Source organism: Miniopterus natalensis, chromosome 2 (genome assembly GCF_054644295.1).
Source record: "Miniopterus natalensis isolate mMinNat1 chromosome 2, mMinNat1.hap1, whole genome shotgun sequence".
Classification (NCBI taxonomy): Eukaryota; Metazoa; Chordata; class Mammalia; order Chiroptera; family Miniopteridae; genus Miniopterus; species Miniopterus natalensis.
The window spans coordinates 80970540-80996404 of NC_142082.1; the positions used below are offsets into that span (position 1 = coordinate 80970540).

The 25865-nt window shown below is 37.7% G+C and overlaps 1 protein-coding gene across 1 annotated transcript in view; it reads right to left on the bottom strand.

The window, feature by feature from the left end:
- The window catches only part of LCP1 (lymphocyte cytosolic protein 1), a 47939-nt gene that overhangs the window by 16821 nt on the left and 5253 nt on the right, over positions 1-25865 (bottom strand). Inside the window, exons 2-9 of the mRNA XM_016219175.2 lie at positions 12351-12438; positions 11554-11717; positions 11258-11387; positions 9804-9936; positions 7288-7369; positions 5528-5693; positions 4069-4211; positions 1271-1366 (exon numbers count right to left, since the gene is read on the bottom strand). Of these exons, the coding sequence (XP_016074661.1) occupies positions 1271-1366; positions 4069-4211; positions 5528-5693; positions 7288-7369; positions 9804-9936; positions 11258-11387; positions 11554-11717; positions 12351-12414 (978 nt within the window). The 5' untranslated portion in view covers positions 12415-12438. The remainder of the gene's footprint in view (positions 1-1270; positions 1367-4068; positions 4212-5527; positions 5694-7287; positions 7370-9803; positions 9937-11257; positions 11388-11553; positions 11718-12350; positions 12439-25865) is intronic.

Here is a 25865-nt window from a genome sequence, read left to right on the forward strand (position 1 = left end):
CTGAATTGGTATTCATGCAGCTTAAACAAAGTAAATGTGATGAGTTATTTAAGCTACATATTGCCATGAATAAATATATATCAATTTGGTTTTTGCAGACTTCAGATTGAGAACCACTTACTGAACATATTAAAAGTCTATTCAAATAGTTCTAGAGAATCTCCTGTCATTTGTAAGCAGACTCTTATTAGAAGACTCTTGTTGAATTATGGCCCACTGTCCTTAAAGCTCTTAAGAGCCTATGAAAACACCAATTTTCAGAAACCAGAGCTGCAAATTGTAATTAATTCTTAATATGATGCTTTACTAGATAACACTATATACATTATACATTTCATTAACTTCTCATTTAGGAATGATTTGACTTTAATATTAACTCATTGGATTGAACTCTAATGATATTGAGGCACAAAAATGGGTAAGATGATTTCTCAAGATCAGCATTAAAATGGTGGCAAAACTAAAGTTTTAACATTCATAGCCATGTTGTGCCCACTATTTTTAAGAACCCTCAAACCAGACACTTCTAAGAATTCACATGATCCTGCCCAGTCCTTTCCTCCCATTACCCTCAGTGATGTAGTGAGGCAGGGCTGTGGCTGGGTGAATTTTGGAGCCATCCTGGGCTTAATTTCTTGCTGTTCCAGGCACTGGGCTCTGTGGCTTCTCTGACCTTCAGTTTTCTTAATGATAAAGCAATTTAACACTTACCTCAGTGATGTTTGCGAGGATTAGAGGCTGTATATGCCTTGCACCGTACCTGCCACATTGGAGGAACTCAACCAGTAGGGATTCCATTTTTTATTATTGCTAGAGGAAAAGAGCCCCAGCCTTGGATCAAATAACTTCCAATAATCTGTCATATGATCTTGGACATATTAATTAACCCTTCTGAGTCAGTTTTTCATCACAAAGTGAGAATTTATTTACTTGTATAAATATTTCATCTATTTCCAGAAATAATACTCAGGTATTTAAAAATAGAGATAATACTTCTTGGTGCTATAGAGCCTATTAAATGATGGGAAATATATGGAAGTGCCTAGCATGGTGTATGACACTTAATTGGTATTAGTTTCTTTCTTCAATGTTTATTTCCAGATTAAATTTCCTACAATTATTACCCAAACCTGTTAACAGTTTTTTATAGTTTTAACAGGGCTTTAAACAGAGATGTCCCTTCATGGAACCCCAGAGTCAAGGTCATGCAGGGGCTGCCAATGCAAGGCAGCACTGTGTTCTCTGAACACAGAGTGGAATATGGCCTTACCCTTAGTCCTGACATGTCAATAACAACAGCAGGGATACCTTCTTCATCTCCTTTTGGAGCCACTTGTTCCAGCAGGTGGTAATAAGCTTTTGAGTCCTGTGAGAAATTAAGAAATTACAATTTCAAATTACATACTTAGCACAATAATTTCCCAAAAGCAAATATTTTTCATTTTTTATTCAACTATCATTCAAGAATGCAACTTAATTAACAAAGCTGGAAATATTCACTAATTTGAATATTCTATTTGTTTGTTTGCATACTATATTTGCCTTTCTTTTTACAATGAGCATAACATTAAAAATACAGGACATACACAAAGAGCAACCCAAAGATGCAAATACTATTCCTTGTTCTTAAGGGAGAAAAATAATTTATTAACATGTATTAAATTGTGCACAGGAAAATATATATACCTTTATGTTGCTGCAGAAGCCAGTCAGCTAAGTTTAAGTTTTTAAAAGTGACAGAAAAAGGAAGTGGAAGTTTAAAGCAGATTTAAAAAATACATTTAAATAGATAATCAGCAAAAGAAAAATATTTTAAACAAGCAGTTTTTATATAAAAGAAGAGATATTAAGATGACAAGTTCATTTAATGTTTATCTAGAAGCTAGAAAAAGTGGTTAAGCTTAGTTATAGCAGATTGTATATAGATATTGAATTTTTATGTTTTCTTAGATTCTGGAAATATGCTTATTGACAAAAAGAATTCTCAGAATTGTAGTCTTAAAATTATAAATGTATTCTCATCCAAGGAAAACATGCAGATTTTTAGGTAATTTATTTAAACCATTTGAAGAGATTTTAATTTCTCTTAAAGACTGAAAAATTAGCTGTTGTTATGGTTTTTGTTTTTTGTTTTTTAAACTGGGTAGGGCCCGGGGAAAGCAGAGGTATGTATGCTCACCACCTGTGACATTGGAAAGACGAGAACAAGAAAATGCCAGCCATTGATGTTGCACCTGTGGAAACTCAGTTTCATCTCTTTTCTTTCTGCCTTCCCCTTCTCTTAATTTTCACTTTTGCTATCATGAAAGTTCCATGCAGGTGTTAGGCATGAATAAATCTGCCTACCACGTGTTACATCTGTTTAGCTTTGCTAAGAGTCTACTCATTTCACCTCATCCTAAGAAAACTTTTTCACTCACTCTCGTGGGAGCATTCTCCCCACCTTTGCTGGCTTGGTATGATTTAAGGGCATCTCAAAGCTGCCTGTTGCTCAGACATACATGACACAGCGCTGACCTGGGTGGGGGTGCGGCTGCTTCCCGAGAACGGGCACAACCACTATATAAGTGCTCAGTTTGCCAGTTCCCATCTCATACAGACTCTTCCCAAGTCCAAAATGGTTATTATTTGGAAGAGCACAGCCTCTCAGTGATGGGAAATCAGATAAATCTATGGCTTAAGTTAAGCAGCCTAATTTTGCCTGAAAAGCTTGAAAATTTTGGCTGAAACAACTGCAGAGCTTAACTGTTGAGCACAAAGGGAGATAACGCTTTCCAGCTCCTGTTAAATCCCAGTTTGGTTGGTGGTGCTAGAAGACTGTTAATAACCAATGAAAGTTGTATAGTTAAAAAATGAATTTGGCATTATTAGCGTAGGTCCTAAGGAATGGGGGGACTTTATATCCTAGAAGCTTCAGTCTAACTGGCACCATGCCTGATAGGCCCTGAGTTTTAAACACCAGAATTCCAGAGCAGAAGAAAGCTGTCTTTTAAAGAATTATCCACCTGGTTTGACTCCTGGTGAGTCATGTGACCTTTCCTCTGACTCTCTTTTGAGAAAATTTGAGAACATGGAGACTGAAGTGTTTTTTGCATTCACACCATTTGCTCCTTGGGACTGCCTTCTAATGTTCCTTACTGTTTCTTAAGCTCTTTCTATCGGTCCATCTGCCATCAATGCCAGCAGCGTTTCCCCTTCACCTCGACGTGGAACTTTGCACAAAATTGAAAACCACAGTGCGTGCTTTCCTCAGCCTTGCCCCTTTGGGATCTCTGCTGTAGAACCGATTACATCTTCTGCACACTCCAGGGTAAATTCTCAGTGCAGACGGTTTCCAGAATCATTATCTTTTAAAAATCACTCTGGTTTGTAGAAAGGAAAGCCCTTCAAGAAATTCACAACTTGTTTTCTTAGAGAGGCAGCAGAGCATGGCAGTCAAGTATGTGAACCATGGAGACCAACTGCCGGATTTAAATCCTGACCCTATCCCCAGCTACGTGAACTTGAACAAGTCACTTAACTTCTCTTTACCTCTGTTTCCTTATCTGTAAAATGAGAAAATAATAATCCTTATCTCAACGGTTTGTCGTTAGGATTAATGACTCAATAAATGTATAAAGCAGTTAGTGCCTGGCACACAGTAGACACTGTATGTGCTGGCATTAATGTAATTAGAAGAATCCTCATTTAATTTTTTTAAAATGAATCCTGACTTGATAGTCTCATTTATAATATCAGAAAGACACTACAGTCCTACACATACTTGACAAGCAGTCTTGTCTCTCAGCCTTCTTCTCTCTCATCCTCCCCCCTCTGCCTCCTGATACTGAAACTCCTAGAAAGGCCCATCTCCTTTTGTTGCTGTGCAGTTGCTAGACTTCGGACAGATGTGTGCATGGCCCAGCACATGGACTTGAGGACAGCAAGCCTTCCAAAACAGCACGCGCCAGTCTCTAACTAAACCCAGAGTCTAAAGAGAAGGGGCCCATTGTCTTGGCCTTTTCTCCATCAACGCCCAAATTCCCTTCACTGTTGCAGTCAGTCATGTTCAAACTACACTCCTCCTACCTTGATGTCGGTACTGAAGTTGCTGATTTTGCAGCAGCCTGCATTATCCAGGTGGTAATTAGCCCATCTCAGCAGGAGCTCCTCAGGGGACAGTTTCATCAAATCCTCCAGACTCTCCCCATCTCTCAGAAGAGCAATCAGTACTGAGGAAGCACAAAAGCAGAAGTAAAATGAATACAGGGGATATATGGGAGAATTAATTATAACTCCCATTGTGCTCTACTGGAAAGCCAAAGATAACATGTTATCTCTCTTGCGTATAGGTATTTACAGCTTTTCCCATGGAGCAAACACTTTATTATTATTCCCTAAAAAAAAATGTGTAGGGTACTGTGAGTTTATTCATTATCCCTATTTTTCAGATGGAAAAGAAAAGGCACCAATGAATCTCAGTGCTATGCCTAAGAATAAGTTGGCAGAGCCAAGGAAATAAACAAGACTATTGGCTCAGAATGCTCCACTGGGTCTGTCAGACCACATTTCATGAGATGACATAATGACTATATTTACTGTCTATTCTCATAGGTGTTTTATATTTCAAAGGCTTACCTGAATAATTAATTATAACAGCTCAAAAAGTATAATATCAACTCTTTCCTCTATATTTCCCAGATGAATAAATATTTCTTGCTCAGTTAAAAGGTTTAAATTTAGCTGAGGTCATTATTTGCAAATCAATAGTCTTTCTTGTGGGTTCTGAGTTCTCTATTTGTTTTTTCTTCTTCTTTATATTATGCTTAATATATTGGTTTTATATTACCCCAGGATTCTTCACTGGTTATTGTGATTTGGACTTTAAAAGTGTACAATAACATTATATATATATATTATACATAATGTTTTATATTGGTAGGATCTGTACCTGAAAATCAAAAAGTAACACTGTATTTTATGTGATACTTATTAAGATCTATTACTTCAGTCTAAAGGACAGGGCTGTAATTGTTTAAATGCAGATAGGATGCTCAGAGCAAATAGAAAAAGATTGACAACTACATATTTAATTGAGAACTTTGAAACACTAAATGTAATTTTCTATTGTCTTGGTAAGAACTAGACCAAGTTTCTCCTAATCTATTGCTATCACTTCAGTATATGAATGTGAATTGCTTCATAAAACACAGGTAAAAGTAGACTTATTTGTTATAAAGTGTCTAAAGGCAAAGTTAACTCAGTAAAGCTCTTGAGACTGGAGTCGCAGATGCTAGACTGATCTATAGGTTCTAAAAATGCATTATTATTAGTCTGTAGTCTTAAAAAGCTTTTGTTCCATTGTTTTAAAAAATCTGGTCAACGTGGATAAAATCTGTTATATTAATACAATGAATTCAATATAACTATAGTTTTCAAAAATTGAGGATTATGAGCTTGACTCTTCCTGACATCACCTCCTACAGCCCCCAACACATTCAGTAATAAAAAGCCACGTCATTAATCACATTGGAAGCTTTGTTTGTACCTTCATTTCTGCTGATTTCGATGTCGGCAAACAACCCAATCTTGATGACTTGCCACAAAAGTCCCAGAACCAGGTAAGGCTTCCCCTCCTTTAAGTCCTCAGCCCCAATGTTAACCACGTGGCACCCGATGGCCGAGGCAGAGTTCAGAGCCAAGTTCAAATTTTCCTGAGGGAGAAAAAGCATGCACGTTTTGTTTTTGACTTTGCAAATGCCAGATGATAATTACTGATCGGCAGCAATGACAATATTTTGCTTCTGGAAAGTTCACAGGTCTAGAAGCACTGCATTTTGACATTGAGGAAAGCGGTGAGTAATCACTGGAAAAGAAAATCCAGTAACCCAGACACAGAGCTTATGCAGTGCCTAGTTAATCAAACCAGAACCCTGAGCTGGAGGCCCATTCTGGTCAGGATGAAACAAATGAGTCATATATTTTTCCATCTTGCTATGTGATGGAGCCTTCACACTCAACATCTCTGTCAGCCAGAAAAGAGGGGGTGGCTTTGAGGGGAGGACATACCTTCAATGCCTTGTCACACTGTTTATCATTAATAACACAATTGTTAATGATCAAGGTCACATAAGAAAGTAGCTTTTTGACTTTCAGTTTGGGTAATAAAGGAATAAAAAAGGTACAAATAAAATTTGTAGAAAAGATAAACAGTGGCTCTTACCAGGACAATTTGTTGAGTATCTGTAATATCTAGAGACCTGAGCACACCCCTCCACACACAAACACACACCCATGTGTGCACACACATGCACACATGTATGTAGATTATATGTTCTTATCACTAACAACAATGTATATACTATAACTCATATTCGATTGGCATATAGTCAGTGAGCTTTTCAGTCTAGAATCTGTATACTCTTCTAGGGTCCAACAAGGAGGACTTATGAGAGTCAGATGCACAGAAGTAGGTTTTATGACAAATTAACAAAACAAAACACTGACCTTCAGTGAACTGGGAAAGTAAATACGAGAAGAAAAGAGTTTTTCCCCCAACTGATGAGTGAAAAATACGAGTTCTCCTTACGACCGAGATTATAAGTAAATTTAACATTAAATTCATTCACATAGGTTTAACCACCACTGTTCTCTTTGGTTAACAATTCCATTTTAAAAGTACATGGGGTTGCTTAAATCCCAAAAGGATGTCATATATTGTTCATGATTTAAGAAATGAGACATGGCTTCTTAGAGAATTACGATAATGTTAAAATACTGGAACATAACATAGAAATACAGCTTACTTACTACTGGTTATTGTTCCAGTTAATCAACACACTGAAGGCATAAAACAGGTTAAATGTATCACTCTGATGCTGCAGCAAAGAGCACTGTGAAGGCTGTAAGAGCACTTCCCGTTTTTCACCCTCTCACTTCTTAGAAAGTCTTATCTTTTCAGCTAAAATGCTGTGTATTTGGCATCAGCTCAAAGGTAAATTGCTAGGGAAAGTTTAAGTTACGTCTTTACCAAAGTAGATTTTATTCATAAGTGGCCATAACAAAGGGTTCCCCAACAACTCACACCCCGCTAACCTTCTCCCTCTTCCAATGCCCCTACCCTGCCTGTTATATTAGTAAAAGAACAAATAGCAATGTGTCCCTCTACCCCCACTAGTCATGACAATCACCAGCACAAAGCCCGGGGTTTGGGAATAATGCCTGAGCTCAGAACAAGTCTGGCTCGGCAGCCCTGGTGCACACTCCGTTCAAGCACAATCCCCTGAAAGAAACAGAGAGAAGACATACCTGAATTGTGAAAGGGGTGAGTTTCTTTTTGTTGATTGTTCTTTCATCAATTGTGTCAGGCACTGAGAGGTTGATCATTTTACTGAAAGAAAAACAATTAAGTTAAAGAAAGCAAGCTTCCAAATAACAGGGCCCAGCAATGCTGAATTTAAATTCTAGCAATATCATAAACAAGATGGCAACATAATCTGTGCTACCCAGTGTTTAGATATAAAATCAGTTATGCAAGTTTGATGAGATTCAAACTATCTGTGGGAAAGGTTAATATTCCTAAACTTATACTAATATATTGAGCTAGGAAATAAGGACCCCACTTCACTCACTTACCTTAAAAGCTACAAAATTATCTTGGTTTCCTTAGCATATTAGGAAATTCTGGGTGGACAGCCAAAGCAAATCCTCCATGAGTACTTTACTTTCTCAGCCATAAAAATTGTTCTACTTTATAAAAGATTATTATACACTTTTGAGCATATATATAATGTCTAAATTTCTATTTGATACTTGGTCAAACTCTATACCTTTAATTAATCACATGATAACATGTTTTATATCTTTCTGTAGTCATTAATATATCAGCCCTTTATTTCACCCACTAAGGTAGCTAACACATTGATCAGACATCCAAAGCAAGCAAGTATGGTTTATGAAAAACTGATTTTACCTAAGTTAGCATAGATATAACCTTCAATGGGACATAAAAAATAAATTTCGTTGCCTCCATCTTATTTTCAAAAAAGGGGGTTAGAAAAAAATACAAATAACAACACAATCAAAGAATATTAAACTTGACTATGGCTATTTCTTTTTTTAATGAGAAGAGACATCAGCATTAACATTTGTTCCTAAAAGTTTTTAAACAGCTACCTTTTCTTGGTGGTTGTATTTCTAGAACTTTACTTTGGTGACATGTTTCTATAACTTTATCATGTGTGTGTGTGTGTGTGTGTGTGTGTGTGTGTGTGTGTGTATATGTATATATACATATATTTAAATAAAAGACATTTTTCTACAACATAGGCAGAACAAACTCCTAAATTATAATTGAAAAATATGAAACTGAAGTGAACTAGAAGCTCTGGGAGATGGTGCTGCAGAGAGGTGACTTTAAAAAGTGTAAGATATCCCTGTCATTGAAAACCTTATAGCCCAATTACAGAGACAAAAATATCTGGATATAAAAGGATACCTAACAGTCCAAAGCAGGACATTATAATGGCTTCCAAAGTATTACAAACAATACGTGCTTTAAGAATTCAGTTAAGGGAGAAATCACTGGAGGTTGGGATGGGCCAGGAAATTACACCATAAGTGGATTTGTATAGGAGGATAGGATGGGGAAGGGCATTCTTAAAAATAAATAAAAGGCAAAGCCGCAGTTGCAAGTTATAAGCAGGGTGTGTATGGGAAAGAGTCAGTATGCTTGCTTTCATTCATAAAGCTGTTCATTCGGTACCCTGGGCTGGGTTCCTGAGTCAGGGGGTCTTAGGAGGTAAAACTATAAGGAGACTGAGGAAAGGCCATGGGGGAGGTTGGGTGCCAATCAAAGGAACCAGGACTTGATCCTGTAGGCTAGGTTTTTTGTTTTTGTTTTTTATCAGTTGAATCTTTAAAAAATAAACTCTAATAAATAAAATATCAAAAGCAGAATTGCTCTGGTCAGAGCAGAGAAAAGGGGCTGAAAGTCTTGCTCACCCATCTCTCCCTTCAACTCCTGGGCTTACCTGAGATTGGGCATTTCAAACCTCCTCACTAACACCATGTTTTATGATGACAGAGAAGCTGCTGAGGGAAGAGCTGCAGAAGCATTCACCAAAGGATGTATTTTTTTCCATTGATTTTTTTTAGAGAGTGGAAGGGAGGGTGAGAGACAGAGAGAGGGACACATTGATTGGTTGCCTCCCACACATGCCCCAACCGGGGCCAGCCATCTGCAACAGAGGTACGTGCCCTTGACCGGGAACTGAACCCTAGACCCTTCAGTCAGAGGGGTGACGACCTAACCACTGAACCAAACTGGCTAGGGCTGCAGAGGCATTTTCAAAGACTCCATCATGAATTGACCAGCTGTGTTTTGAGTCTCCCATAGAAAGAATACATACATTCCTCCTTTTCAGGTACCCTCAATGGTGCATTTGTGTGCACCACTTACAACTCTCTTTGCATAGGACTTGCAGTGGATAGCTCCAGTTATCATGTTGCTATTATTAATTCTGTCTACTCTCATGTAAGACATGAAGCAAAGTGTCATGTATTCCAATGAAGCAATATGTTTATGTTTGTCTCTATACTGTGCATCCCTCTCCTCTACCCAAGAAATAATAGTTTTACATTTCACTATAAGTTGCTCTTGAAAGTACTTTTCTCTCCTGGACCTGCCAAGTAAAAGTACAGAAAAGCATTTCAAGTCCATCTGATCACCAAAGGAATTTTGCCTAGGATAAACACAATTAATTGTTGGTATTCCAGAAAATTCTAGGGAAACCTTCGGAAACCAAGAAGGAAGTGTTATTTACCAAAGGACGATGCCATCGCCAACAGCATTGAAGAGATCATTTGTGTTTGGATTCATTGGGATGACATGCCGACAGTCAGGGTCATTTTCCAGGGCTTTGTTTATCCAGTTAACGAAGGCATACTTCTCTTCCTCTGCAAGTAAATGATTAAAATGACTTATTTGCAAAGTAAAAATCTTCTGGAAACAAAATCATACATGTGGATCTTAGATTCTCATGCCCAGAAGAGACATTGTGAGGTTATCTCACCCATTATCCGATCATCTCACATTTATTGACATTTAAAAATCTCAGATGATGGGATATAAACATAGAATCTGTTCATTCTAAGTCAGAAAACATACAGCAAGTAGATTTAGAAGCTATATATGCAATTATTTTATATTTAAAAGCAAATTTATAGCTATATTTTATATGCAAATATATAAATAATAAAAGTATTTTTCTTTATATTTATATATAATTTAAATATAAATGTGCTCCAATTCTTACAGAGTAAAACTGGGGGTTCTCCCTTTATTTCTGCTGATTTAAATGTGGGATGATGACAGGCAATCCTTGCAATATCTGAGTTTCTTTATAATGAAATTGCTATGAAATGAAATCATTTGTGATATAATCTTTCTTTCCTGTCAGTGAAGCTGCCAGAGGTGGATTTTAGAAATTTTAATAAAACATTTAGTTATGCCCAGCACCATGTTTCTCAATTTGTGTTTCCTAATTTGAAAGCAACAGTGTCCCTCCAAAGAATCTTGAGTCATGAAAGTTTGAGAAACACTGCATAGCATATCACTGTCTTGAAGTTTCATAATGTACATTTACATAGCAAAAGGCTGTGAAAATTTCTGTTTCAAAATAAAAAGCTAAACTTTGTCTTAGCAATTATAGATGGTACTTAACCATGAACATATCTTTAAGAGCAACTAATGTTTTGAAGAACTCAGTTTGGGGGTTGTTGGATTACTGTACTGTTTGGGCTATTAGAAGTTTCCATTAAGGCTGTTGGATGGCAGCTTTCAAAATCTTCAGAAAAAATATACCACTTTCTTCCAAATCAATGAAAACACAATTTTTTGGATCACTCAGCAGGCATTAAGAATAAACATGAAGTTTGAAAGTAGAAGCCCGAGTAGCTCATTTTGTCCAGAAGATTTACAAAGGAATTTTGGCTGCCTTTAATGTATTTTTTAAATGCTGATAAGATTATTTGGTATTGGGCCCTACCTAGAGCTGGAACTGCCGGCCCATTCCTACATAGGAAAACAGGCAATAGGCAATAAAATCTTAATTTCTGTCTTTCTTTGCACCCCTTAAGTTTGACTGCAAAGTTTAGAATCTGTAATCCCAGAAGATATGGATCCTTTCAACATGGTTCCCTTCTCCCTCTGCCCTCAGCTCTCTCCTCATCCCAACACCCTTTCTATCTCCATCCCACACCCATTAGCACAACTTACCTGAATAGGAGTGTTGGGTGCCAACACTAGACTGCTCTGAAGTACCACCAATTGCACAAATCCCTTCCTTCTTATTGATTGCTTTTCTAAAGGTCTTGGCAACATCGGTGCTTTTTAGGCCATGAAAAACCTGCAAAAATATAATGTATCTATAGAAACCCAATATGTGATAAAAATAAACCCACAAAGAATATGTAATGTTTAAGCAACGAGAGTGGAAATGGATTTCTGGATTTTTTTAAAAATTAAAGTTCCAAATTTCAAATGCATCTCCTTGTATTCTGCATCATACTCACCTTGATAAACTCATCAAAGCTGATCTTCCCATCCTGGTCTAGATCACCTGTAGCCATCAGATTTTCTGTAATTTCTCTCACTCTGTACCCAGGCAGAGGCAAGCAAGCAGCCTTGAACAAGTCATTCAACTCATTGCAGCTGATGTACCCATTCCCATCAGTATCTGCAAGGCAAACGATGAGTTGTAGTTTCAGAGCAATTCAACTAACAGCATGAAGAGAGGTGAGAGAAGGCTAGGTGGGAGGTACACAGCAGCAGAGGCAGTCATTCAGGGGTCATGGCTTGACCCCATGAAAGAGTCCGTATCTCACAAGAGGACTGTTGCTATTAGATATGGTCTTTAACATCACTTCCAACATCCAGGAGTCATAATTTCAAAACAGAGATGTGGCAACAGAATCTAAAGGGACTCTAATAGAATCAGATGGGGAAATAAATCATAGGCTTAGTGACAAAGAGTAAGAAAAAGTATGAAATAACAAAGGAAAGTATACCAAAAAACAAAAACAAAGAAAAAACAACAAAGAAAACCAAAAAAAGTAGACATGATGTAAAGATGAGACTTACACGCCATTTTCAGGAAAAGCTAGAGGTAAGAAAGTGCCCATATTCCATGTTTTGATAGAGAAAGAAGTATTGTTTTGAAAGATACCTTTCAGAACTAAGTTCCCTAGCTCCTTTAACCAATACCACCATATTCTTGTCACTTTTGCTATTTTTCTCACTTTACCATTTCAATGAATCTGTTCTGAAGTTAATAGAGAACTGTGCCACTCAAGGTACCAGGTCTACTCACCAACTTTGGCAAAAGCTTCTCTGAGCTCAATCATTTCTTCCTCGGACACTGATCCTCTGGCCATTTTTTATTGCTTTAGACAACAGATCTGCAGAGAGGGAGAACATAAGGAATGATTGTTGTGCATATTAATTCTTAATGTGCCAATTTCCTTAAGAAGCAATTTCTATTTATTAAGTGAAGGAATATTTCTCTTCATCCCTCATGATTTACAACTATCTTTCAAAAGTGTAAGAAATAGTATCTTTTTTAATCTTCCATGTAGTGGTGTCCAAAGATGGCCCTCACCAGTCTCTCCTCTCCCTGTTATATACAGACTGCTGCTTATGTCAGGAGTGGAGCTAATTTTCCTCCCCTTGAATCTGGGCTGATCCTGTGACTGCTTTGACCTTTTAGAAGGCTGGAGAATCCATGTCTCAACTGGAAACTTCTGCTTTCTGCCTTTTTGAACGCTCATTCTTGGGATGTTCCCTCTCACTGCCATGCAGCGAGATGTCCAAGTCACAAGAAGAAGCCAATGAAGGGGAACTGGATACTCTGGTTAACAGTTTCTGCCGTGCTCCTCGCTGACAGGCAGTTTCAACTGCAGCCACCTGACTAGGCCATTCTGGTAGTTTCAGCCCATTGGAGCCCTCAGGTGTCCACAGTCTCAGTCAACATCACATGGAGAGGAAGAGTCACCCAGCTGTGCCCATTAAACCAACAGACTCAAGAGAGATGATAAAATGATTGTTTTAAATCACTAAACTTTGGAGTAGTCTGTTACACAGCAATATACAACTAAAACACTTAACTTGTTCCTAGATGTGTTTTAGACATATTGTCATGTTTGTATTTAAAATTAATATGTTTGACCAACCCAACAGATAAATTTTATAACTTACAAGGAAGTTATGAAGTTCTATAAATATTTAGGGAAAAAGGAAGAAAATCTGACTCAATCCATATATGGGAATCTGAGGGGCTTTTAGGTGTTCTCTTCTCAGAAAGGCTAGTTTTGCTAAGAAACTTAATGCCAATGCTGGAGTAATTTCCCTTTTCCTGTGCATTATTGCTGCCTTCGGGTGAGTAGAAAGAGAATGAAACAGAAAATGGATTATATTGGAGAATATAATGCCCCTAGCTAATCCATACCAGCAGGTTTCAAATAGGAGTTCCACTAAAGCAGACTGGATTTCCTGGTGGGGTGAGTGGAAGTGTGGAGGATGAGGTATTTCTATAATTATATTTTGGGCATTTTAGCAAAAGTACAGATTTTTAAAAATATTTTAAATTTGTGACAGGATGCTGTTTTAAATTGATTTCCTTTTCTACATTTTCACATTATTCTATAATGCTGTATTTTTTCCTAGTGGCAACCAACAAGCACACAAAAATGGAGTTTTAACACTTAAGCCTGCAGGCCAAAAATGCATTATGCTTAATTTGGCAAATCCACATTCATTATTCACCAATTTACTATCCTGTCATGTACATATATCAGTGCTTTCAAACTTTTGTTTCCCCATGTGACCCTTTGTTAACAGAAACTTTACATTTAAATAAAAGTGAACAAATTCTGGGAGCCTTTAGATTAAAAAACCCAAATCTTCTTGCTTCCACTATCCTACCTCCTTGTCACCTTATGTACTAATGGGAACTCCAGGATGCATCAATTAAAAATTTGATTACATATATTGTTATTTTTTAAATTTTTTAAAAATATATTTTACTATCAATAAAAATTAATTTTATTATTATTTACCTTATCTACCTAAAAAGGCATTGGTCCATTGGGTTGTCTGAAGGATAGTAGAAAATGTTGAGGTCTTAACTGTATGAGCAAACACAATCTCATTTACACATCACAATAACCCTCAGAGGTAGGTACTGGCTATCCTACTTTCTTGTCTTCACTTCTCTTCCTTCCTTTTTGTCTGTCTGTCTATCTCCCCCCTTCTTTTATTTCTTCCTTCTTTTTCACCATCTTGTTCCCAAAACAATTTGAGCCAGGTTACAAAGATATATCCAAATTTAAGAACTAAACAAATAAGATTATGTGATCTGTGAGAAGGAGAAATAAGATGTTGGCAGGGGAGAGTATTATTAATACTTCGAATACATGGTTAGGGTTGCAAATTTCACTAGAAGTGAGCTGAAAATCTAGCTCCATGTTCTCTAGAAACTAATGCAAAAATGGAAACATCATCAGTTACATGACTCTATATGAGACAAATCAGTTTTCTTAGGGCGGCAGAAATGAGGCTGATAGTAATACTTTTACCCAGGCCTCAAAAATAAGACACTTGGGGGATATAGAAAACACGATTTTGTATTTTTTAAATAATGTCCCTCAATGAAGGCTAATGGCAGGAAGCAGAAGCTCAGGAAAATTAAGATACATTATCTCAGATTACACACGTAGATAGAAGAGCAGCGAGGATTCCAATTCTCAGTCTTTTCACCTCTCCCATGATGTCTATTCAGGTTCCTTTATATTTCTGTTAGACACTCATTTCACCCATCCATTCATTCACTCAGAAACTTTTCATTAAGTATCTTTAATATGTATAACCCATGGGAGATTAAAAATAATTATAATACAGAGAGCATATCTAGGTGTTCTAGCTTAAGAAGCTTTTGCTTTCGCGAGTTAAGAAATCAAGTCTTCTGTTTTAAGAAATTAGTATGTAACTTTGTACACTTAACTACATTCTTGTGACTACTTTGGTTTGTTTCTCCTTTATACTCTCTACCAATACTCCATATATGTATTAAGAGAAGGCTCTCCCCCATCATATTTTAACAAGGCTTTTGGTAAAATCTGGTCTAATGCCCTAGAGCTGGCTGGCCCTTCTTGGTTTTAAGTGTTTTAACACCTCTTGGTTCATGAATGTCCATGAGATTATGAAATAAATTCACCCACTTAACAAATATTTAATGAATGCCTACTATAAGCCAGGCACTGTTCTTCACTTTGGTTGAAGCACGTCTACACTGACCTAGTTACCCAGAAAGCATGAAACAGCTTGAAAGGTTAAAGAGAATAAATAGGATCTCTAAATCAAAACCTGACCCTGCTTTTGACATAAGAGTTTTAGATTTTAGACCACTATAAGAGATTGGTGAGAAATACAAGTAAAGGCAGGAAATGATAATACATTTTAAAGGTCAAGAGCAGGGCCAAGGAAGAAAAGAAAGATTACATTTTGAGGTGGAAAAAAAATAAATGAAGATCATGCTATAGTGAAAAATTAGAGAAAATATTTTAGTCTAAAAATTGCACAGCCCATTGAAATAAATGACCTAGAAAGAGAAAAAAGCATTATTTTAAATCCATGTAATTTTTAAGCCATGGCAGGTAGGCCAAGATGAAAAATCTGAGTATCTGAATAACTATATTTTGCTAAGAGATTTATAAATGAGTTCAGCTCAGAGAAGCCATATAGTGAGACAGTTTTCACATTTTAAAAATACAAAACACATCAGTAATTTAATAATTAAAGGAAAAGAGAGTTGATTGAAATAGTCTAAAAGGATGAATAGTCAACAGCTTAAGTTACTGTGATACTGTTTGTTGTTTGTAGGGCCCAAACATAAAGAGATAAGTCGCTTTTACCATCAGAATGAGCAGAAAGTCCTGGAAACACAATCCAACTTTTAGAGACACAGGAATCTAAGGAGTAATTTACTATAACCACCTCATTTTATAGATAAGGAGCCTGAAGGTCCAATGAGATAAAATGCTTTGTCTATGTACAAGTTCTCAAAGCAATGCCAGGCAACAATTTGTCAACACAGTTGCTGGTGAGCAGAGCAGCAAGAGAATGGAGGGACCATTAAAAGGGCCACTGCAGCCCATAACTGAGAGAGACCCTTTAACTAATTGAACTGGATGTGCAAATAGCAGCATTTTCACAAAACAGAGAAACAGGAGGACGAAGTCATTAACATGCAGACTGGGCCGTTTCTAAAACAGACATTCCTAGGGTTAGAATCAAATATTAGGTACTTGACATAGCTTATTAATGTGTTTGCCTGGAAAAAATACACTCATTTTAATGCATACATATTTGAAGGTATGAGTTGCAATAATGTAGGTAAAATTCATAAAGACAATTTATGAGTGTTTCAGTTTGCAAATTACTGGCACCATATTAGCAGGAAACTCTAGAGAGGTCACTACAGTAATGGGATTTGCTGATGCATTTGGAGCCTAAAAAAAGTAAAAGGCATGTCCCTTCCAGGGTGTGAATGATCAGTTTCTTCAGCACTGCTCTACTCCTCTTGCACTAAGTGTGGCCTTTTAAAATAACTATGTCATCTAACTATGCCCTGCCTGGAAGCATTTTGAAGTCTCTTGTAAATCAGTGGTGAATTTTGAAGCCTGTTTTTGAATCACTGCCTAAATCTAAAGAAGTGAAACATACAATAGGACCTTCAACACAAAATCCAAGAAGAAAAATCTCAAACAATTCTCTAAGTCACATCTGGCTGCTAGTTTTTCTGTGAGCAATTAAATTTATTAAATCAATTGTTATAGAAATCCATGACATTTGGCCAAAGAGAGTACTAGTTGGTCATTGTTTTAAGGTTATTTTGAATGTCATAAGAAAATCAAATAACCCCTCAAATGGCAAAAGCCACAAAACTTGTTCATTTCTCTAAGTCAGAGAGTTTTGAGTCCCTACTTAAAGGAGGCTGGTATTTTTCAGATTGGTAGTGAAAGCAAACTTCTGAGAATGACTTCTTATAGTAAAAGCACCTGACTCAAATTCCTGAAGTCGAATATAGAAACTATTTGTAGGTGCTTCCTATAGAATACAGTGCTGTAGAACTTACAAAAGGAAATATGTTCTGTAAAATAAATGTAAAACTGTAAGCTGAATTTTCTCTGAGAGAAAATTAATAATGAAAAGAAGCAGAAAGAATGGTAAAATATGACCTATCCAGAGTGAAATGCTCATGGGCTGGAATCATTTCTGAAAGGTGATAGTGTTGTGCTGGTCAGTGTTTTGATTCAATATATTGATGCCCAATTATATAACTGCCAGGATCAGGGATGCACCTGTAACCTGGCATCACATTGCCAAGGGATTCTTTTGAATGTGCCCTACTTTTCCTGCAACTTGACACAGTGAGTAAAGTAAAACTGGAAACTCAGGACCTAAATTCCTAGCTTTATCTCAATAATTTCAGTATGTATACAGGGGGGGGAGGGGGGGGACTGTACAATTTCTAAATGCCTCAATGAACAATGACTAATCCAAAACAACATGCAATCTAGAACATGATTAATATAGCAATCTCTAGAGTTAGCCTATGATGACTAAAGAAGTAAAACGTAAAATACATGGGACTTCAACACAAAATAAAAGACCCATAAATAAGGTTTTTAGAAACTTAGATAACAAAGGAGGTTTGCTTTCACCTACTCCTGTTCCCTTTATTTTATAACATAGACCGCTTTAGGGGGTCTAACTATGAGTAATCAGCATATATTCTCGGGACATCATTTGTCTATAGATACAGACATACAAAAGCTTTCCATAAAAGATGATTTTGAAAATGTATTTTAAAAATGACTTTTTTAAAGAAGCCAAATAATTATAAATGGTCTCAAATACAGATAATCACTTAAAGAGGCTCTTATGAATTCTTTTATCAAGTCAAAATTTCCTTCTTATTATCTTTTTTCTCCCTGCATATTCACTGATTCTCCAGGGGCTGCTTCAGAGAACAGGATTCTTACCTCTGCAGCCTCAGAGGGAAGAAGGAGCAAGGCCGAGGAAGGCTCTTCACAGTACAGATTCAGTGGCTCTTTCTCTCACTATCTGGGGCCATGTAAGCAGTCATAGGAAAGCAGCAGGCCAGCTTACTCCAAACTTGAAGAACCAAATGTTGCTCTGGAGCTACTGTGGCTTGATCACTGCATTGAGGGGCTTCTGAAGCTGTATATAGCATAGCACACAGGGCCCAGCTCCGTTACCAGCTAAGGAGTGCCCACAGCCTCTCTTCTCTCATCCAACACCCCCCAGCACCTTTGCTTTCTGTGAAGAATGTGAAACAGAGCAAAAAGGGGGTTCTCCAAGCTTAGGCTGGGGATGCCCTCATTGACTTGGTTTCTCTCTCTTTTCCTGAGCTGTAGATAATAATAGTCCTCATGTTAATGTCTTGAAACTCCACAGCTACCCTTCGCTTCACATTCTCCTAGCAGGACTTTAAGATCCAGACTCTCCTCTATTGAAAGCTCAGGGTATCCCTGGATCTTTTCAAAGAGTTGACTATTAATATGAGCTAGCTCATTATCCACTATTACACAATTACCTCAACACTAGATGTCACTCATTCATTCATACATTCATTCTTTCACTCCACCCCTGAACACTGCTCTGGTTACTGGGCTACACACACAGGGGTTACAAAGGCTGGGGCTTCATGAGGCCCACAGTTACATGTCAAGTTTCAAACTGGACACAGAGATTATAGCTCACTTATTGAAAAAAAAGTTATGAAGGTCAAAAATGAACAAATGAAACGGATAAAGAAGGGCTAAAGGGAAAAAGATTAGATAAGTAAGAAATTAGCACAAAAGCTTATCAAAAATTAAAAGTATCAAACATCTAAATCAGCCCATGCAATAAAGATATTCAGAGAACTTATATACTTGTACATCTCCAAGGACACCATAACTGAGATACCCAGCAGGGAGTGGGAAAAGGTGCTGAATTTGTGGGTTTGGAGACCTAGGCTACCACCTGTGTAACATCAGATTCCATTTACCTCTCTGGGTCTCAGTTTCCTTACCTATAAATTAAGAGATGAAATCCCTTCCAATTTTAAAGTTCCAAAAGTCTATTCATTAGTTGACAAATGTATGCAAAAGTTAGAGTCAGGGTATGGTGTATTTCAAATGAGCCTAGAAACAGGGACAGGGTCTTTCATGAGCTATGGCCTTGGCCCTGATGTGATTTCTCTGGGAGGTACCTCTTGAAATGTACCCAGCATCTACCATCCCCACCTGGCTCTTGTTCTTACCTCAGCAGCAGGTAAAGCTCAGTTCCCATGCCTTCTCTTCGCTGACCGGGGCAGATGCCTATAGTTCAGCTGCTCAGCACAGCACAGGAGGGTTACCAGAGCAGCATGTGGGATCTGCTTTCTGGGATATCGCCACGTACAGCATGCTGATGCAATTCACTCCTAGCTTCTAGGCAAGACTATATGCAAACTGTCCCAGAAAGCAAGCCATCCACTATTTTCTTAAAAATATCCAAATACGGAAACCCTACACCTCTCTGGTGTCTCATATCCCTATCCTGTAACCTAAATCTTTTCTGATACGATTCAAACTCCCGCTCTCCTGGGCTTTTCTCAGCGGGAATAACAGAAGCTGCTCAATTCATAAAATTCTGTCACATGCTTTGATGACTGCCACCGGGCTTCCAAAAAAATTTGTTTAACCTGGTTTTGGAGGCTTATTTTCCAAATCTTTAATAGTTTTCTTTGCTATGTTCGAGGTCTGTGCCAAGTTCCTTAAATGATAACTTAAGAATAACAGAGTCATAGAATGCTGTAAGGGTGAAGGGACCTCAGAGATTATCTGTCTGGCCACTTTCCTCCTGTCACAGAGGAGTGAAATGACAACCAAGTTAAAGGATGTGCCTAGTGTCACAGAGCTCATTGGGACTGGAATCCAGGCCTCCTTATCTCTCCTCTTTCTTTTATAATAAGTTTTCAAATCTAAGAGGAAATGCTGTTCTTTAAGACCTGCTCAACATATGATTTTAAATAGCTTATGAATATAACTTCATGTATGTTTCCTGTATCTGAAGAAAAATGTAATCTAGGTATTGAGAAGGTGTTGTTTAGGTTGAGACTACAAGCAACATATGCCAAATACTATATACACACGCTATTGGCACCTTCTAGGTTACAATGACCAAGGCAAGGGGAATGTCTCCTGTATTCATCTGTATATTCATTCTTGACTTCGCATGAGGGCCTTCTGATTTTCCTGAGCAACCAAAATCAAACCACATTAAAATAACTCACCCTCAGGCATAATGCTTCAAAAGACAAAGTGCCAAATTCATAGATGAATATTAAAATCACACCCTCAGACTTGTAAAAACAATCAGCATGGTTTCAGGGATTCTGGTCTTCCTGGTGTTGGGTGGGACGTCAGTGAGATCTTCCTCCTTTGAACTCTGGTTCAGACCACTGCAGCATGGCACCTGTGCCCATATCCATGTTTTCCAGCATATTATGAGATCACAAGCTGTAAATCATCTCACAGTGCCAGCTCAGTATATGTCATATAGCAGGTGCTCAGGAAATGAGTTGTAGACATAAACTAAGCAATTTATCAACTAATGGTATACAGGGCTCTAAAAATCTATTATCACCTTCTTTGAGGTGTTTAATAATTATATTCTTGTTGTACATATATATAAAATCCCTCCCACTGAAAGGTACAAACACCTAGGACAAGGCAAGTGAATGCTTCAAGTTTACATGAAACCACTTGGCTGGAGAAATGACTCTGATGAGTAGATATGTGGACTAAAGAGCAGCAATTTTCAAACTAGCCATGGAATGAGCCCTGGCCCCACCCTGATGACCACCAGAGAGACCACCAGAGATTTCCCGCTAAGGTGGCACAGCCTGGGACTGGGCTTCTTTAAGTTGTTTCTGTAAACACTGCTGGCTCCTGGTGATGGCTGGCAGTGGGTCTCTAACTGAGTATACAGTGTCGGACTCTCAGCTGAGTCCTGCTGAGGTGGGAGGAAAGGGATTGTGGAGACGGAGCAGGGACTGGAAGGAGGATACAACAAAGCCAGGATGCATGAACCCGCGCCCAGGAAATCACTGGGAATGGGTGCTAAAGGAGATCTGAATGCAAACTGCATATCACTGTCTGGACTATGAAATTCATCCTTTGGTAATTCTAAATGTCTGCCATAAGCAAATTCATATATTTGTATATTTCTTCTTTTAATAAATGCCTGTCAAATACCTACCATATTTGCCAGGTCCTGGGTTAGATGCCCGTGACACAAAGATGTGACCCTGACTATTTAGGAGGAGAGAGGGGCATTAGTCACTAGGTTACTGGAAGGCCTTTTTGATCCACAGAAAGAGGGAAAATAGCTCTCTCCTGGAGAGCCAAGCATGGCTCTCCAGAAGAAGGGACATTTACTTGGATGTCCACAGATGAAGAGATTGTTTAAAGATCAGTCAGTCTATCCTTATTTATGTAGGATGATTAATCCATTTCTCTCCATAAAAAGGGCTATCTGTATTGAAGTCAGAGGAACCAATAGCTAAAGGACAAATGAGACCAGCTAATGTTTACTGAATGGTTACTCAATGCTCAATGTTTATATGCATTATCATATTTAATTCTCACCACAATCCTATGGAGCATTATTATAATTACCTCTTTATAGATGAGGAAACTGAGGTTTAAAAAACTGGCCTAAGGTCACATTGCTATGAACTGGGAAAGTCTCCTTGCTTATGCCAGAGCCTAGTGGTGGCAACACCTACACTGCCTGCCCAATGCAGACCAACACAGATGTGGGCCTTTCTGGAGGCACCTTTCCTAGTGCCTCTATTTGATCTCTGTATCTCAAGTTTCTCTGCTCTCCTTTGGGATTACTCAGGTTACTCAGCTCTGACCTCATGTTAGTTAGGGACACACACTTCTGCAAGATTTTTCTTACAACTGGAGCTCTTCCTAAGCTCTTTTGAGAAATTCTAAATGTCTCTTCTCTTCAGTTCCTCAACACCTGAGGGAAGAATTAAGAAGAATATGGCTCTGGCTAGTGTGTCTCATTTGGTTGAGTTTTGTCCCATGCACCGAAAGTTTGTTGGTTCAGTTCCCCATCAGGGCACATGCCTACGGGTTGCAGGCTTGATCCTCGGTGCGAGGAGTGCAGGAAGCAGCTGATCCATACTTTGCTCTTACACTGATGTTTTTCTCTCTCCCTTTCCCTTCCTCTCTCTCTAAAAATTAATAAAAATATTTTTAAAAAAAGAATATGAACACCATCATGCTTGATCTTGACCACTCCTGCCTGTGTCCCCTGCCTCTGGTGGAAAAAGAGATCCTCTTCATTAGTAGCCTCTATACCTGTCATCCACTCACATTTAATAAAGCACTGGCCTTGTCCTAGATATTGGAGCTAGAAAGATAAATAGTTCAGAATCCTTATTCTTGAGGGACGCACAATCAGGTGGAAGAAAATGGTTATGCAACTTAAAGATTTCACTAATTTGAATATTGTACAGCAGCAATTTTCAATTGGTGCGCTGCAAGAATTTTAAAAACATGAAACACCTGACTATTTTAGTCAGGGGTACAGATTTCTTTTCCCTCAGACTGTCAAATCAAAAAATGACAACAGCCAACACAACAATAGCTGTCCAGTGTGAATGAATAAAAATTATACCTACTTCAGGTTGGCAAAAGATATATTTTTTTGGTGTGGTGCAAAATTTTAGTAGTTTATGTCTGCCATGGGGTGAAAAAGGTTGAAAATCACTGCTTTAAAGGTATTATTACCATGCACTATAGGAGCACAGAGAAGGAAGTGCTTAACTCTGCCTGAGGAGAGAAGGGAAAGCTACATCTTAAAGAACCAGTAGGAGCTTTCCAAAGAAGAAGAATGCAGAATGGCACTCCATTTCTCCATATAAGAGAAAATAGCCCTGCAAAGTGAGGAAACAGGCAAGAGCACATCAAGGGAACTGGGGAGAGTTTAGCATGACTGGCCATGGATGCAGGAAGTAGAACTCCAGAAGGGGTTGGGGCAGTGGCATTGTGGTCCCCTTCCTCACTAGCTTTTGCTTCCAGAAGGGAAACCTTGGTAATTTAGGCTCTCCTTGATATCATCAGTTACAATGCTATCTGCATTCACTTTAAGTAATTCAAATACTCTTTATCTCCCTCAGACAACAAAATGATTCTGCCTAGAAGCCATGTCAGTTTGTTTGTATGCACATAGCTTCCTCCTTTTATTACCATCTCCCATTTAGAAAATACAGACCTGCAAAGTGAGGAGAGAAGTGGACATGTTAGAAAATTGGAAAATGTGGGCCTGAAAAGTGAAGTTTCTCCTCAAAATCTCAAAGTGAGTCAGTGACTAGTCTGAAAAGAGAAGTAGAGCCTCTGGATCTTGGTTTGGTCTAGCCATGGTATGGGAAAAACAGAAGTCAATTAGCGTTAAACAACCTAAAGGTTAAAATACCTCTTTAGATGTACAGTCAATGAAATTACGTCTTAGATATGTGACTGCAGAAGAGAATAAGAGGAGGAAGTTCTTATTCCTCATGTTTCAAGAATGGCACAGGCTTCTTAGTTTACAGTTTCATCTATGCTAGAATACAACCCACCTTTCTCCCAGTCTAAGCCAGTGGAAAGGCATTTTGGGGCATCCTACAAACCTCACCCAAACTAGGCTAATGAGCTTATCTTCCTTTAAATAAATAAGCTTGATATATCTATATAAAATGAACTAAGAAGCAACATGGTATGGTGAAAAGATACTGGATTTTCCAATGCAACTGCTTCTTGCTGTGTGTTTTGTATGTTACTTCAATTTTCTGAGCCTCAGTTTCTTCACATGTAAAAAGAGAATATTAATAATCCAACCACAGTGCTCACTCCATAGGGTTGTGTTGGAATTAGATGAGACAAAGTGTTTAAGTTGCATAAAACAGTGCTTGGCAAAGGAAAGGAGGGATAGATAAAGAACTAGAACTTTTACAAAATAATCTTGGGGAACAAACCCAATTTCTACTATAAGTTGTATGAAATATTATGTAACATCACTACCTAAAATCCACAATTATATGCATGTTATGTGTTTGTGTGGGGTGTAAATCTAGATTTCATATCTGTGCTCTATCTTCAAATGTTTTTAGCTTGGCTTGTTTGGGCTCTGGTACCACATTTTTCATCAAGAGTCCTACAAGTCAGTCTCAAAAAGATATTGCACAATTGGTAGATGATACCAACTAGAAGCCAACAGTATTGGTATTGGCTGATCTCATGTTGAGTGGTTAAGGGGCTCTGGACTTAGATTTGCCTAATATACTAATGGTGGAAAGTACCTTCTAAAACTTGAGAAAGTGTGGCTAGAATGGGGAAATTATAGCAACTTTAAGAAAAGCTGCATCCATAATGAGTCATGAAGAAAAAAGAGATCTTTGGGTATCTGTGATGAGAACCATGGGACAATACTTTCTCACTCTCAGGTGCACCAATGCTCGGGGACTGATCCTATTAGCCTGTACTCTACATATATCAGCTCTTCACTTCCTAACTCTTTATTGTAGTTTGAGCTGAAAAATCACTGAGACACTGTTCAACAACATTTGTATATTAGCAATGACAACAGAAGCTTCTATTTATTCTTAATAGTGTGACCTCATTTTCTATAGGCTCTAATTTTAAGGCCTTTGTACCACAAAATCCTCAAGCATTTATTTGCTTGTTTTTCAAATATGTTTGGTATATCAGCAAACCCATCAAAAGGAGAGTTGGGATCTCTGTCCAATGGAAATATGACATTAGGAATAATCATCCAATGGTCAATCACAGAAAAGAATGCTTAGACTCATTAGAAAGCAGCTAGTGGATAATGTTAGAAGAGACAATGCCATTTAAATTCATGCATTTATACCTTTAAGACACTGAATATATAATGGGAAAAGGCAAGGTGTGAATCTTGGCTCTGGGACTTACTGGTTCTGTGACATTGGACTTGACCCTTCCTGAATGTCAGTTTGGTCATCTGTTATAAGATAATGATAACACCAACTTTATGCATCTTTTTTATGGAAATAAGAGCAAACACATATCAAGTGCTTAGCATGATGCCTAGCAAATAGCAAGGACTCATTAAGTCAGCAGTGATAGCAGAGTGAAATATACATATAGATTGATAAAATGGGGTAATGAAAGGGAAGGAGAAAATGAAACCAAGAACAGACCTGGGAAATAGATAGGACTTTCCCTTATTTTATAGAGGAAATTGAGTTTCAGAAGGCTTAAGACATTTGCTCAGACTCCACATTTAGTAAAATGCTAGAACATGAATCCAAACTTGCCTCCAAATTTGCTTTCTTCTTTATACCATATCTGTTTGTTTTATACACAAATATTGTAGACATACACTCAGGCTCATAGCTTTAAAAAAATTGACATTACATATATTACATACCTTATATATTATATACATTATACAGGGGTAGGCAAAAGTAGGTTTACAGTTTTAATACAAATAAATAATACAATAATTAATACATAAGAATATAAAAATAAACTGTTCTTGTATATTCACAACTGTAAACCCACTTCTGCCCACCCCTGTATGTGATCACCCAATAGATTGCCTTTTTCTGTGATCACAAGAAAGAAAAGAGAATCAGGAATATTTTGATGAAAAATCTCAACTTGAAAGACACTGAGGGAAGGAAAAAATCTGAAAAACTCTTCATAGTTGCATATAATATTTTATCTTTCCAAAG